The sequence below is a fragment of the Herpailurus yagouaroundi genome, unplaced genomic scaffold, assembly GCF_014898765.1.
Source record: "Herpailurus yagouaroundi ecotype Mexico unplaced genomic scaffold, PumYag 195, whole genome shotgun sequence".
NCBI lineage: Eukaryota > Metazoa > Chordata > Mammalia > Carnivora > Felidae > Herpailurus > Herpailurus yagouaroundi.
Window position 1 is genome coordinate 11,780,634 of NW_024412426.1, and position 16,884 is coordinate 11,797,517.

Consider the following 16,884-nt stretch of genomic DNA (forward strand, 5'->3'; position numbering starts at 1 on the left):
CAACATTTATTTATTTTTGGGACAGAGAGAGACAGAGCATGAACGGGGGAGGGGCAGAGAGAGAGGGAGACACAGAATCGGAAACAGGCTCCAGGCTCTGAGCCATCAGCCCAGAGCCTGACGCGGGGCTCGAACTCCCGGACCGCGAGATCGTGACCTGGCTGAAGTCGGACGCTTAACCGACTGCGCCACCCAGGCGCCCCCAAAAAAATTTTTTTAAGAAATAAAATAATTATTCTTTTTGAAAGGGGATTAATGTGCAGTTGTTAGTATGTTAAGGAGTGGCTAAGTAATTTTTCTTCCTAATCTTTTACATGTTGGGCAGCGGGGGGGGGGGGGTTCTTAAACCCTTTCCACTTTATGACCATCATTTGTGGAATATGCCAGGTACTTTATATGAACATGTTATTCAACTTTGCCAATGACCTTGAAAATTTTTGTCGCTTTGCAGATTTAAAAAAAAACAAAAAAACAAAAAACTCAAGAAATTTGGGTGTCAATCCATAACCAGTAGCTTCCAGCACTAGGATGCAAATGCAAGCTAATCCAGTTCCAAAAATCACTTACCGTGCTTTCTAGCTGTCTCATTTGTTGTACCATAACATAAAGACATCCCTAAAATATAAAGTTCTTTGCCCTTATTCTTGAGGAATTTATGGTTTAGTGGATCTATTTTTACTTCTAGGGGATCTAGAGAATGGTGTTGGGAGCAAATGTGTGGCCCACTCAGGGGATTTGAGGGTCTTGGGAGTCTCAAGAGTTGAATGGGAAACTGTATTTGTTTTCAATTTTTACATGAAACCTGTTCTTTGCCACATCTAATAACCTCTGATAGATTTGATTATGATTTTGTTGTACTCCCCTCAACCAGTGTAAAGATTGTAGATTAGGGCTGGGATTTAAAAAAATGGAACATTAGGGGTCCGCTACGTTATTTTCCAGGTACTATTAAATGAATACTTATGTAGGAACAATGTTGGGATTAATGGTTAGGTTTCTAGACTAGTCTTCAAAAGACGAATCCATAACGTCATTAAACCTAGTATATAAATACAAACTTTCCAATACTTCATACACTTCATTAAATTCATTAGTTAAGCATAGTATGTTTTTAGTGGAAAAGCTTAGAATGGAAATTTTAGTTTCTAAGTTGGGGACTTAATGTATTTTTGTCCTGAAAAAATAATTTTTACATTCATTTTTAAAAATTTATTTTTAAAGCTTGAATCACAAGACAAGTTTTATGAACGAAATTTTGTTCAAATGATAAGTTTTTAATGGCTATATTCATTCATATTATCCTGAAAGTAAACACAATTTCTGGGGCAAGGATAGATTAATTATTATAGCAATAACCCCTTTGCCCCAGTTCTTCCCTCTCAGAGTGATGCATTGAGACCTGGATGTTCATTTGGTAGGTAAGGAACCTGAAAAATATGAATTTGGGAGCTTGTAGAGGTGTTACCCCTTCCTGAAAGAGGAAGGGAAACCTTTGTTCCTCAGTATAAACAAAACCTCCTCAGTTACAGAAGGGGAGGATCCTAGGTTCTTAATCTTTGGAATGTAAATGAATGTGGGTAAGGGGTATGGACAGATCAGACATGTCAGAATTTATAACCCATGAATGTCTCTGTAGTCTCACACCCCCTGAGCTATCAACACATACTTCTAGGGAGGTAAATTTCTAACGTATCAATTCAGTTGTATTTAATTTTTCAACACTTCTTTTTTGAAGGACAGATTGGTTTGCTCAGATAGCCCTGACCATGCAGATACATTAAAACTATTTTCTTTATACATAGAAAATAGACCAACTGATAATTACTCCTTTTGTCTTACTTTTTCCCCATGTTAATTTGAAATATATGTTTGGTCGTGAAAATGTGAAATGTTAAGATTGCCTCATTTGAGCTTCTTTATTTAGTCATCACCACTGTTAAGTTCTTCAGCGGATATTTATTGAGTAACTACTATATGCTAGGCACAGTGCAAGGTACTGGGGGTATTGTGGTGAATAAGGTAGATAAATACCCTGCATTCAAGGAGCTTAGAGGCTATAAAAGTGTTGTAGAGAAAAAAAGACATGAGAAAACAGCAAAGTTAGAATTTTGTTAGAATGCGTAAAGGAGCTAGCTATGGCAAAATCTTGAAGGGGAGGGGAAGAAAGCATTCTGTTCCAGATAGAAGGGATGCACTAGTAAAAAGATTCTAAAATGAGGGGTGCCTGGGTAGCTTGGTTGGTTGAGCGTTCGTCTTCCACACATCATGATCAGAGTTCGAGCCCCATGTCAGGCTTGGGCTCACTGCCGTCAGCCTGTCAGTGCAGAGCCTCCTTTGGGTCCTTTGTCCCCTTCTCTCTTCATCTCTCCTCAGCGTATGCTCTCTCTCAAAAAATAAAAGTTTTTTAAAAATTTTAAAAAAGATCCTAAAATGAGAATGAACTTGGTAAGATTGACAAAGAGAAAGGTGGCAAATATGGCTGACACATAGTGAACAGAACTCAAAATCACAAACCTACATTAGGTGTTTGGATTCTTTAAAATAGGATCATATTCTATATTTTGCCTTACAGCTTTTTAAAAAGTTACTGTTTGTTGTGTGCATATGTTGAATTCCATGTCAGTATGTGTAGCTACATAATACTGTGTGCTTTGGCTATATCCTAATTAGCCATATTCCTATTGACAGACATATATATATATATATATATATATATTTCTACGATTTTTTGCTATCACAAACAATGCTGTGATCACCATTCTTGTATATATATTTATTGCATACCTGTATGAGAATATTTGTTGGATAAATTTCCTAAGAGAACCATTATAAGGCCAAACTTAAGTGCATTAAACATTTTTGACAGATTCAGGCTGCTCTGAAGATTCAGCCAGTACAGTACAGTGTTAATATTTTGATTTGGCCAAAGAGCAGAGACCGTTCTTTTGGTATGTTCTCTTTCACTGGCATCTGTGTTTGACAGATACTATCTTTTGATTTTACAACTATTAATTTAATTGAATTTTTTAAAAGAATAAGCAAATGAGATTAGTTTAGAGTTTAAGGTACCTATGTATGTTAGAATACATATTGTATGGAAGTTCCAAGCTAATTTGTCTATTATAACACTTCTAAAGAATGTGGATAAAATAATGATTATCACCAGTAAGTTCTTAATTGTATGTTGATCGAAAATAATAAATTTAAAAACAGGTGTGCGTTTCCATTTCAAGGCATACATTCCTAAGGCCAAATACTGTAAATCCTCTGTCCCCAAAACCATGCTGCTGTACACTTCTGGATTTGAGAATTCCTGTTTTCTGCATACTTTAACACATACTGTATTATTAGTATCTTGATATTTGTCAGTATCATAGACAAGAAATGAGGCTTATGTAGATAAGAGTGTTTTGATTTGCAGTTTAGGGATTATTAGTGAAGTTAAGCACAATTATTTTGCTATATTGAGTTGTCTTTTAAATTGTCTTGGGAGAGGATTCAGTGTATGTTATGGATATTTGCCTGTATTATTGATATTGCAAATATTTTCTCCCTCTCGCTTATCAATTTAGTTTGCTTGTAATAACTTTCCTTGTTTTTGTATAGAAGTTTAAAAATTTTATGAGGTGAAACGTGAACTACTTTTAAAGTATTCTGGTATTGTGTCTTAGTAGCCTGCCTTCCTAATCTTAATTGTAGGCAGGCATTCTACCCTCATCTTATATAGATTTTATTGCATTGTATTGTATTTTTAAATTTACATCTAAGTTAGTTAGCATATAGTACAACAGTGATTTCAGGAGTAGATTCCTTAATGCCCCTTACCCATTTAGCCCATCCCCCCCCCCAGAACCTCTCCAGCAACCCTCTGTTTGTTCTCTATATTTAAGTCTCTTACGTTTTGTCACCCTCTCTGTTTTTATATTATTTTTGCTTCCCTTGCCTTACGTTCATCTGTTTTGTGTTTTAAATTCCTCATAATAGTGAAGTCATATGATAATTTGTCTTTCTCTGACTAATTTCTCTTAGCATAATACACTCTAGTTCCATCCACGTAGTTGCAAATGGCAAGATTTCATTCTTTTTGATTGCCGAGTAATACTCCATTGTATATATATACCACATCTTCTTTATCCGTTCATCCATTGATGGGCATGTGGGCTCTTTCCATACTTTGGCTATTGTTGATAGTGCTGCTGTAAACATTGGGGTGCATGTGCCCCTTCGAAAGTGTAGCGCTTTTTTTTTGAATGCTTAATCCTTTTGGAGTTTTCAATTTATTTAGGTATGTCTGATTTAATTTTTTTAATTAAGTATTTAAATTCTTCTGACTTAAAATATCTTAAATTACATAAATTCACATATCTGTTTTGAACCCTTTGTTTTGATGCGTTAATCTGATCTTTACTTCAGACCATAGTGTTGCTTTTCATGAAACTTTAATATTAGACATAAAGAATGTCTCCCTGATTCTTTTTCAGAGTATCCTGAGTATTCTTGTGCATCATTCAGGTTAATCTTAGAATCATTTTATATGTTGATATTTTGATTGGGATTGCATTACATTGGATTTATGTTTACATATATGTTTATCCAATTCATGTTCTCTTTAAATATCTTTCAGTTGTAGTTTCGTTTGTCAATATTTCGTGAAATTTACTTCTAAATATTTTGTAGCTTTTGTTGCTCTTGTGAATGGTTGTAAATCAGATCACTAAAAAAATGCATTTCTAAATGTTTATTCCTGGTTTATAGAAATCTATGGCTTTTTTGGCTTGTTTTTCTCTATTGAAGCCACCATGTTGCTGTCTTTTTTTTTTTTTTTTTAATATAGTAAATTTTCATTTGATTCTGCTGGATTTTCTAGGTATTTATATTATCTACAGCTGATACTTTTGTCAATTCCTTTTCCAGTGTCCTGCTCCCCTATTCTTTGTGTGTGTGTGTTGGGGGAGTGGCATATGGAGGACTTCCAGCAGAAATGCAGTCTTGTTTTTTTTTCCTGACTTTTAAAATAGGAATTTTCAAAAGTTTTAACCTTGGGACTTCTGGTATATATATCTTCATCAAGTTAAGAGTGTTTTCATCTATTTCAGGGACACCTGGGGGCTCAGTTGGTTCAGTTTTGGACTCTTGATTTCAGCTCATGTTATGATCTCAGGGTTCATGGGTTTGAGCCCCCATTGGGCTCTGTGCTGACAGTATGGAATCTGCTTGGGATTCTCTGGCTGCCTCTCTCTCTGCCTCTCCCTGCTCACACTCTCTCTCTCTCTCAAAAAAAAGAACGTTTCCTGGGAATGCAAGCTGGTGCAGCCACTCTGGAAAACAGTATGGAGGTTCCTCAAAAAATTAAAAATAGAACTACCCTACGACCCAGCAATTGCACTACTAGGTATTTATCCAAGTGATACAGGTGTGCTGTTTCGAAGGGATACATGCACCCCGATGTTTATAGCAGCACTATCAACAACAGCCAAAGTATGGAAAGAGCCCAAATGTCCATCGATGGATGAATGGATAAAGAAGATGTGGTATATATATATATAATGGAGCATTACTCGGCAATCAAAAAGAATGAAATCTTGCCATTTGCAACTACATGAATGGAACTGGAGGGTATTATGCTAAGTGAAATTAGAGAAAGATAAATATCATATGACTTCACTTATATGAGGACTTTAAGAGACAAAACAGACGAACATAAGGGAAGGGAAACAAAAATAATATAAAAACAGGGAGGGGGACAAAGCATAAGAGACTCATAAATATGGAGAACAAACAGAGGGTTACTGGAGGAGGTGTGGGAGGGGGGATGGGCTAAATGGGTAAGGGGCATTAAGGAATCTACTCCTGAAATCATAGTTGCACTACATGCTAACTAATTTGGATGTAAATTAAAAACAAATTAAGTTAAAAAAAGTATTTCCATCTATTTCTAACATATTAGAAGACTTAATTAGGAATAGTTGAATTTATTTGATATAAAGTAGAATATAGTCTAATTTTAAAAGTATAATAATCTGTATGTGCATTTTCTTTTTTTCCTTTTGGTTTTGTGGGAAATTTATTGCATTATCTTTATCAAAGCTAATTAAATTTTGCTTCATGAACAAGTCCCATTTTTTATTTTTTAAGTGTTCTTTCGATTTGCTTTATGCTTTTATAATTACTTTTCCTTTTTCTAATTTTATATTGTAATTTCTAATGCTTTTTTCAGTTTTTATGGTTTTATTACTTAAAATTGAAGGTCATAAATATTTCTGAGGGATGTTTTACTCATACATCCCATAAATTCTTTTTGTTTTTTTTAATGCATTCTTTTTTTTAATTTTTTTTTTAATGTTTTATTTATTTTTGAGACAGAGAGAGACAGAACGTGAGCAGGGGAAGGGCAGAGAGAGAGGGAGACACAGAATCTGAAACAGGCTCCAGGTTCTGAGCCATCAGCACAGAGCCGGACGCGGGGCTCGAACTCACGGACCGTGAGATCATGACCTGAGCCGAAGTCGGCCGTTTAACCGACTGAGCCACCCAGGTGCCCCCATCCCATAAATTCTTAATCTCATTTGATTCTTGAGAAGGTCACCTCTCTTTAGCTCTGTAACCTCTTCTTGTTTTCCTCTTTACCAGCCACGTTGACCTTTTTTTTTCCAGCATGTCTATTCTTTTTTTTTTTTTTTAATTTTTTTTTCCTTAATGTTTTTATTTATTTTTGAGACAGAGAGAGACAGAGCATGAGCAGGGAAGGGGCCGAGAGAGAGGGAGACACAGAATCGGAAGCAGGACAGCATGTCTATTCTTTTGAAAGTCCTTCCTCGATCCCCCATTTTGAAAAGCCCAGGATCCTTTTTTGAATCTTTTATATAGCACTTAAGAATTATTGGGGCGCCTGGGTGGCTCAGTTGGTTGAGCGACCGACTTCGGCTCAGGTCATGATCTCGCGGTTTGTGGGTTTGGGCCCCGCGTCCGACTCTGTGCTGACAGCTCAGAGCCTGGAGCCTACTTCGAGTTCTGTATCTCCCCCTCTCTCTACCCCTCCCCTGCTCACGCTCTGTGTCTCTCTGTCTCTCAATAATAAATAAACATTAAAAAAAAAATTTTTAAGAATTATTAACTTATTTTATGCATGTTTGTTCTGCTTATTGTTGGTATTCATAGCAGCTTGTACAGTGCATGGGGTGCAATAGATAAATCAATATTTGAATGAGTGAATGAATGATTTGTAATCTTATGAAAGGATTAGGGCAAGGAGAGAGACCTACGCGCAGATACATAGTCCTGTTCTTAGATGAATTTGGGTAGAAATACTTAAGGAGAATTGATAATATGTAAATTAAAATTATTTGAAAACTATCCTAGCCTTGTATAGCCTCCTGGAAAGCTTTTGTATAGGTCAGGAGTATATATACATACTCCAATTTTAAGATGCCTGGTTAAATCATGTAAGATCAGCTTTAGTAAGCAGTAATTCTTTACTGTTATATATCATTTAAGATTTATTTTTTCCTTTCTAAACATCTTCACTTATTTAACTTCTATTAAAAAATGGGTTCATTTCTAGGTGTAGGAGAAAGTATTAAGATATATTAAGTCAATGGAGCAGACATGTAAGCAACTGTAATACAACACAAGTCTAAAGCGCAGGACATACTTTTTTTTTTTTTTTTTTTTTTTTTTTTTACTTTAGTAAGTAACCATTTCCATTGGCTTCTTTCAGGAATTTTTTTCTTTATCTTTGAATTTCTGTAGTATGAAAATGATATGTCATGGTGTAGTTCTTTTGGCATTTATTCTGCTTGGTGTTCTCTGAGCTTCCTGGATCTGTGATTTGGTGTCTAACATTAATTTGGGGAAATTCTCAGTCATTATTGTTTCAATTATTTCTTCTATTCCTTTCTTTCTTTTTTCTCCTCCTGATATTCCCTTTACATGTATATCACATCTTTTGAAGTTAACCCACAGTCCTTGGGTATTCTGTTCTGGGATTTTGTTGTTGTTTTTTCTTTGTTCTTTTTCAGTCTTTGAGGATTCTATTGATCTGTCATCCTCTAGCTCAGAGTTCTTGCTGGAGGCATATCCAGGCTACCAATAAGCCCATCAAAAGCGTTCTTCATGTCTATAACAGTGTTTTCATCTCTAGCATTTCTTACTGGTTTTTTTCCTTAGGATTTCCATCTCTCTGTTTACATTGCCCATATGTTCTTGTATGCTGTCTGTTTTACTCATTAAGAGCCCTTCATGTAGTAATCATAGTAGTTTTAAATTCCTGATGTGATAATTCCAGTACTATTTTGCCATGTCTGGTTCTTATGCTTGCTTTGTCTCTTCAAATTGTGTTTTTTGCCTTTTGGTATGACTTAGAATTTTTTTCTAGATAGTCAGACATGGTGTACTGGGTACAAGGAACTGCTGTAAATAGGCCTTCAGTTATGTGGTGGTGAGATGTAGAGGGAGATGAAGGGCTTTACAGTCTTGTAGTCTCAGTCTTTTAGTGAGACTAATACTTTGGACTGTGAACTTTAGCACTAGTTCTCAGTTTATTTCCTCTTCCCTCAGGTGGGACAGGATGCCTAGAATGGGCTGGGATTGGGTATTGTCCTTCCCAATCAGTCAGGTTCTGATAATATCCTAGCATGTTAGGTTCTGAATAACTCGTTTTCCCTGAGGGCAGGCCTTGTTAAGAACAGACTTCTCTGGCAAGCATAAAGGGATTTTTACTGTTTACTTACTGTGGGAATCTGGTGAAGCTTCTGGAGGTAAATTTCATATTTTGGAGCTACCTCTATGACTGGGTCTGCCTGGAGTTTTCAGCTATCAGACTTAGCTGCACTGAGTCTAGCAATTTAATTGTAATTCAGATTTACCTTTCTGACACTGGATCCTGTTGGAGTTTCCACTCCCGAGTTGCTCTGGTAAGCTGAGATTTCCTATATACTCTGTCTTTTCACTCTTGGGGACAGTGGTTTACCTTGCGTCCTCCCCTTGCTATGGGTCCAAGAAAAGTTGTTGATTTTTTTAGTCTTTTCAATTTTTTACTTGCTAGGGCAAAGTGACTAACGTGGAACTGGAAACTGGAAGTCTAACCTTTTTCTTGTTTTAAAAAATATAAACTTACTAAATCTTTCTGTGTAGATGCACAGGAATTTTTCATCTTTTGCATATTCTGCTCTTTGTGGGTAGTCACTCTTGAAGGTGCTGTGTTTAAAAGCTTTTGAAACCACATTGAGCCTCTGTGAAAGGATTGCATGATCTGCCTGCCATAAATGTGAACATGTGCAAAGTCAGCATGAAAGTGCCAGGTATTTGTAGTCTCTAAAAGAACATCTAAATATTGTGTCGATATTTCTTCCTCATTGGTTGGTGATGCTGCAGGCTTTCAAAATCTGCCTGTAACTAGGTCTTTTATCAGATTGAGTTTCTGTTTTTGCCAAGTTATCTTGTCGTAGCTAATAATAACTTTTCATTTGTATATTGTCTTCACAAAAGTGAGAGCCTACTTTGTGCAGGAAACATTTCTGTTTTGTTGGGGAATCTCTTATTCAGAAGTGTAATTTAGGTGTGATAATTGGGGTTTGGGCCAGGTAGACCTAGATCTTTTTCTGTTGTCCTGCAAGGATCATCAGGCAGTAGTCTAGGTAGCACATTCCTGTTGCTGGAAAGAATCTCTAAGATTATTTTTTCTGACACCTCGTTTCTCATCTTCACTGGCTTCATCTCTATGCTCTGTCTTTCCAGTTTATAATCCTAGGTGATCCATTCTTATTTACTCTATGTATTAGTAGTATCTGAACATAGATAAATCCCAAATAATGTTCATTAAAATCACAATTCATTCTCATCTGAAAAACAAAAACTAAGTGTATTTCATATTCTTGGCTTGGGCAAGGGAGAACATCAAGACAAAAATGCAGCTTCTCACCAAATGAAAGTAAAAGAAGGGTTATATGTGTTTTGGGGGAAGGGTAGAAACTTTAGATTAAATTTAAATGACACAGTATATTGACCTAAAGCAAGAGGAGCTAATTCTCTAGAGCTTATCTGTTCAGTGACTGCCAAAAGTGGAGATTTGAGCTTCCTGTTATACATATGGATCGTGTGCTTCAGACCATGCATATGTGTATGCTTCCTCTGTGTGTGTCAATTGTATCTTGAGGCCTCTGAAAATGGAATTTTTAATTCTTAGATCCCTGTTGGCCCTTCTTGGCCAGGTGACAGGAGAGGCCACTAAATATAACTCAGATCTACAGCGCTGATATGTTCTTAAGAATTGAGACGGTGGTTTTGATGATCAGCACGATTGTATCCTTTTTTTGGTCTCAGGTTTACCTGCTGCATTATCTGGTAAGATAGCATCCCTGCAGTAGCATGTAAGACCCTAGATACCAGAGAGAACATATGCTGTGTAATACAGATAGATATACACAGAGAGACCGGAAAACTTTTCAAGGCCATGGAGATCCTAGTTTTTCCAAATACCAGGAAATTCTGCAACTACAACTAACTTGTGAATTACTTCCTGAATCATGCTTGCCAAAGAAATACAAATATCTAAATCAGATACAATTTGGTTATATGGAGGAGAACTGATATCTCTACAACTGAGCTTTCAGCAGAAGGCTTTTATTTTTTTTGATGGTTCCCGTTAATTTGCTGGGAGAGCTTTGGCCCTAGGTTAGCAGTTACAGGTTGGGAGATGGGATTAGGATTTGGAATTCTTAGAAATTCCTCCTGAGTAATTTTAGTTTTCTGAGACATTCATTATGTTGTAGTAGGATTTATGGTACAGATAATGGCACATATATCTACAAGGAAACAAAAGGCTCAAGGAACGTTTGCTTGTTTGAGAGCCCACCAATTCTGGTAAATAAGTGAGAATACTGGAGGTAGACTCAGTGGGCAGCCTTGAAATAGTAAACAAAAGTCACAGCTTGCTCATATGAAAAGTTTGAACATAATTTATTTCAAATTTTTGCTTGGGCAAGGGAGAAACTTCATGTGGAGTGTGGTTTTTTTTGTTAAAAAGAGACAGGTATGTAGAATTTTAGTGGTTAAATATAGTTTAAATTTCAATTAAGTGCTTTTGCTTCTTAAAGCAAAGTGGAGCTAATTGCCGATTGGGTGAGTTCTTGATAGCTGTTTAAATGGTATTTGCTGGAAGTGGGAAGTTCAGCTTCCTGGATACAGATAGGTCATGTCCTTCATTGTCTGCATGCCAATATAGAATATATGATTTAAATATGCAGGTTGTGTCTTCAAGCAGGTGTGGGATTTTTCTGTCTAATGAACCACTGTACCTCAGTGGGCCATAAATAACTGCAACTCAGTATTTGTAGCCATTCCACTTATCTTGTTCTCTTCTTTTTTCTTTTAATTTTATTTATTAAAATTTATTTATTTTAATAAGTTTTATTTATTGAAATTCATTTGCTTTAATAAACTTTATTTATTAAAATTGAGAGGGAGAGAGAATCCCAAGCAAGCTCTGCAACGCAGAGCTTGAACTCACAAACCAGGAGATCATGACCTGAGCTAAAATCAAGAGTCGCTTGACTGATTGAGCCACGCAGGCACCCACACGTTCCTTCTGTGTTCTCCATCTCCTTAAAGGATAGTTGTTTTCCCAAAGTCATATTGGATCCTCCTCTCTTACATCAATGTCGAATGTATCACTAAGTCTATCTAGTTTTGTCTCTATGTCCATGCTTAACTGCTTTGGTTCAGATAGTTAACCAGGTTTTTGAAACAGCGTCCTCACTTTTCTTACTGCTAATTGCTCTTTGTTTCTCTATCTTCTGCAACTACTACTTGAGTTTCTGTGAAACTATTTGATTGCATCACTCATTTGAAACTTCCAGTAGCTCCTAAGTACAGGCATATTCTGTTTTCATGCCTGTCCTCATACATGGTGTTCTATTTTGTCCAGAACCCTCTTTCTTTTCTATTCCCATCTTGGTGTAGTAATCTCTTATTTTTTAAAGCTTACTCCATCTCTGCTGAAGCCTTCCCTTACTCCTCAAATTCCTTGATTCTTTTCTGAAATTCCATATTGTTTTTTTGATTCTGCTGCTTAGAATTTATCTTGTCAGATTGTAGTTTACTTATTTACATGATTTCCTTTTTAGGCTATGAATTCTGAGGCAAGGACGTAGAGCAGTTCAGGTTGGCTAATAATAGATACCTACTAAAAATGTTAATGCCTGGAGCCCCTTCTTCTGCCTGTTGTGGAGAGGAGTTAGTTTTCTAAGACCATCTTCCTCAGATGTATCCTAGATCCCATTCCCCTACTCAAAGACAAGCACAGAAATTGGCCTTAACGTTAAGTTTATTCGTAACCAGAGGAGAGAGGCAGAATTAATGTCAAGGTGGTGAGGAGACCTTGAAATAATGCAAATGGTGAGCAGTAGGAGGAACTAGAATATTTAGCCAAAAGGAAAGAAAAATCAGGTGGGATATGATAACAGTCCCCAAATATTTGAAAGGCTGTCATGTAGAAAAATTATTAGTCTTAATCATTGTGTCTCCAGAGGGCAGCTATAGAATGAATAGGTAGCATTTTAAGGCTCAGCGTTAGGAAGAGGTTTCTGAACATTATAAGCTGACTTACTATATCAGGTAGAGGATTTTTCATGAGTGGAACTGTGAAAGTAGAGGCAGAATGAGCATGAGTTTAAAGTACTATAAAGTAGATTTTACTGTGTCGGGCAAGAATTGACCATGCTGAAGACTATTACATTTTCTTTATTCAGTTCTAAATCATAGAACTAAATGTTTAGAAACTTAGTTATTGTTTAGGATTTAGAGAGTTTTCTGTACATTCAGTAATAATTTTAAGCTTTTTATGCCACCTGTAGAGCATTTAGAGTTCAGTGTAGTCTCTTGCTCTCAAGTAGCTTGTATTTTTAAATGAAAAGATTCTTGACCTTTTCTTCTTTTTAATTTTTGAGGAGCCAGTGTGTAATTTCTATTTTGATTATTCTTAGGATTCACAATTCCAAAAAATCAGTTTTGAGATTTACTTCCCCTTCAGATACTGAAATTGTTTTTCTTTCCTTTTTATTCCTAGCAATGTCTCAGGCTGTGCAGACAAACGGAACTCAACCATTAAGCAAAACATGGGAACTCAGTTTATATGAATTACAACGAACACCTCAGGTAATGTAGACTAAGGTAACTAGGGGGAAATATGACACATCTGTAAACTGGTATACATTTTTAGAAAATGAATACTTAAAAGAACATAACGGTGGTAATGAATTTATATGCAAGCATCTTGACTTGGGTATGTTTGGTTTACACTTCATTCATTGATTAAACAAATAATTCAAGTGCATAGTCTGTACCAGGTCCTAAGCTTGCATAGTCTGTACCAGATCCTAAGCTAGGCACTAGGTGAAGTGGTGAATAAAATAGTTGTGGCACCAGCTTATGGAGTTTATAGACATTAAACAAATATCCATAGAATTATACATTTTAGAAATTGTGTAAATGGGGAAAGTCCTCAGTGAGGTAACAGATAATCATGGGAGGGGGCATTAAGGGAGATCAAGGAGGTGAAGATGGGGGGCACCTGGCTGGCTCAGTCAGTAGAGCGTGTGACTTTTGATCTCTAGGTTGTGGGTTCGAGCCCCATGTTGGGTGTAGAGATTACTTAAAAATAAAATCTTTAAAAAAAGGTGAATAGGGGAAAGACTGGGGGGGTTCCAGGTTTGAAGGAGATAAACATACTTAAAATTGAACTCATTTTGAAATGCTTGTAAGTCAGGCAGGCATAGATGCTAACTAGGAGTCTGGCCTAACTGTAAGATTTTGAGCGTGGTCAGCAAATTTTAAGCAGTGAGAATGGATAAGATAATCTGGAAACCTGGAGACTTTGAATGTGGCAATGTATACTTCATGACCTTGACAGGAGTAAGTTCACTTAAATAGATTGTACTGTGTTGAAGGGGAAAAAAGTGAAAATATATAGGCAATTTTTCAGAGAAGTTTGGCTGTGCAGAGAAGCAAAGAAGTGGAGTAAAAACTGGAGGGGAACATGGAACTGGGAAGTTTAAAATTTTGTTTTGTTTATAAGATGGGAGATAGAGGTGTACCAGTGATATCCCCCCCACCGCCCCGGCTCCACACTGCTCTAAGGTGTGTCATTCATATTTCACTATAGATAGTAACCCCATGCAGATGCTACTCTAGGCTGGTTTAGTGGAGAGCCAGAGAATGCTGAAGCCTGAGAGCAAATAAAATAATCAAAAGAATATACTTGAAAAGGTAGGAAGGGATGTCCCTTTGATAGAAAGAGGCATGTTTTCTCCTTTTAGCAAGAAAGATGATGATGATTTAAAAAGATGTCGAGAGGAGTGCTTGGGTGGCTCAGTCAGTTAAGCCTCTGACTTCAGCTAAGGTCATGATCTCACAGTTCTTGAGTTTGAGCCCCGCATTGGGCTGTGTGCTGACAGCTCAGAGCCTAGAGCATGCTTCGGATTCTGTGTCTCTCTCTGCCCCTCCCATGCTCGTTCGTTCATTCATTCATTCATTCTCTCTCTCAAAATAAATAAACATTAAAAATAATTTAAAAAGAAAGATGTCACAGAGAGAAAATGAGAGAGCTCTCAATGAAATTTGAGGTAAGATAAGCTTTTCAGTGTTCAGGTGTAGGAAGTTCTGCAGATAGAAGACAAGGTATAAGGTCACATAGAAAAAACAAATTTGTTACGAGAGAATTGCTGAGCTGCATTGAACACCCATTTAAAACTGGTGAAATTTAGTGCTACTAATCTGGTTGTATGATTCCCCCCTTTTCTCCCACAGTGCTACACACCTGCACTGGTACAGACATGGAGAACATGGGTGGTTGAGTCCAGGGCTGGGATTTTACTAGGCAAGTTCTAAGGAGGAAGAGGACAGACTTGGTTACTAGCTGAGTCATCATACTTGGAGTGATGTTTCTTCATCAGAAGTTTGTGTGTGTATTAAATTAAGTAAAAGAAAATACTGAAAGTGCTATAGAGAGGTTGAAACATACTAAGACCCTCAAAAATAGTGGTAGTTACTGTAAATGCATTTTACTTGAGTCCTTTATGGACAATATCTGTAGTTTTTGTTTTTCCTTGTAGGGTCATCATTCTTTGGCCCTGTAGAGAAAACATATGTATGGAGAACTAGTGGAAACAAAGTGTCAATAACATAGAAAGCTCTTTATTTCTTTCTGACCTTCCTCTTCAGTAGCTACCTACTGGATATCTTTCCTCAGTCCATAGGAGTGCCTGGTTGTGACTTTAGAGCTAGGGAAATTTGTACTCAGTGCCACCTTGTGGGAAGGGTGGGTAGTGGTGGTGGTTATGAAGAAAGAAGTCACTGATCACTCTGCAGCTGGGAGATGTGTTCTGGAATTCTACATTGGACCTCCAAATGCATTTTTGCATTGGAACATTTTTACACGTGACAGTTAGAAATACTTTGTAGATTAACCTGAGAACCTGAGCACTTTGTATAAAACTACTTTTATGGATCAAGACTTAAGGTTCAAGAAGTGACTTAAAATTTTTTTTTAATGTTTATTTATTTTTGAGAGAAAGAGCATGAGCAGGGGAGGGGCAGAGAGAGAGGGAGACACAGAATCTGAAGCAGGCTCCAAGCTGTCAGCACAGAGCCTGACGCGCAGCTCCAACTCATGAACTGTGAGATCGTGACCTGAGCCGAAGTTGGATGCTTAACTGACTAAGCCACCCAGGCGCCCCTCAAGAAGTGATTTTAAAATCTATAGACCACTTTAAAATTAAGCAGGGATCAATAATAAAGGACAAAACTATGATTCAAGAATATATCAACAGATACAACAAAATATTTAGTCTTAAAAAGTTTAGAACTAAGCCAGTCACAATTCCACTTATATGAGGTATTTAAAGTAGCCAAATTCATAAAAACAGAAAGTAGAATGGTGGTTGCCAAAAGCTGAGGGGAGGAGAAGGAAATGAGTTGTTTAATGGGTACAGAATTTCAGTTTTAGAAGATGAAAAGGATTCTGGAAATAGGTTATACAATAATGTGAATGTACTTACACATTACTGTGAACATGTATATAAATTAGAGAATATTTGTATTGGAATCTTAAAATCTTTTAATGGATGGTGTGAAATAATATAATTTGTTAACAGAATGGTGCAATTTGTGAAGATAGAAGGATTAAATTTTATTTAGCCTTAGCTTCCTCATTTTGCAGGTAACAAAACAATGTTAAATTATTATTTAGAGTCACATTAATAGGTCTAGAACTAGAACTGAAGGCATCTGATTCCAAATTCAATGCTTTTTTTGTTAGACCAAGATGATTTACCATTACTTATCTTTTAAACACATTAATATATTATTTTTAGCCATTAAAATAACAGCATTGATATTATAACAGTGGTGGGGGGGCTGAGGGGATTTGGGGGGAAATTATGGTAAAATAAGGTTGGCTGTGAGTTGACAGTGGTGGTAGCCGGGTCATGGGTATATAAATGTTCATTTTGGTCATATTTAGTGCTTTTGCATGTTTGAACTTGTCCATAATAAAATAGGTAGCATTTAATTTTAAAGTGACTCTTCTACAGGAGGCAATAACAGATGGCTTGGAAATTGTGGTTTCACCCCGAAGTCTACACAGTGAATTAATGTGCCCAATTTGTTTGGATATGTTGAAGAACACCATGACTACAAAGGAGTGTTTACATCGTTTTTGTGCAGACTGCATTATCACAGCCCTCAGAAGTGGGTACGTTGAAATGAGTTATACTGGGTACTTAAGTTATACCAGGATGGTGCTTTATGGGTATTGAGAAGTACATTCTCTAATAGGTATTCATTTGAGAACTAGAAATTCTTCTAAAGTCTAAGTTTTAATTATTGGAG

The 16,884-nt window shown here is 36.6% G+C and overlaps 1 protein-coding gene and 1 non-coding gene across 6 annotated transcripts in view; both read left to right on the plus strand.

The window, feature by feature from the left end:
* The window catches only part of RNF2 (ring finger protein 2), a 50,384-nt gene that overhangs the window by 24,072 nt on the left and 9,428 nt on the right, over window positions 1-16,884 (plus strand). For all 5 annotated transcript variants that reach the window (XM_040446586.1, XM_040446589.1, XM_040446585.1 and 2 more), the window contains exons 2-3: window positions 13,064-13,152; window positions 16,587-16,747. In XM_040446586.1, the coding sequence (XP_040302520.1) occupies window positions 13,066-13,152; window positions 16,587-16,747 (248 nt within the window). In that variant the 5' untranslated portion in view covers window positions 13,064-13,065. The remainder of the gene's footprint in view (window positions 1-13,063; window positions 13,153-16,586; window positions 16,748-16,884) is intronic.
* On the plus strand, window positions 13,566-13,638 carry TRNAK-UUU (transfer RNA lysine (anticodon UUU)). The gene has a single exon. It is a non-coding gene; the product is annotated as a tRNA-Lys (tRNA).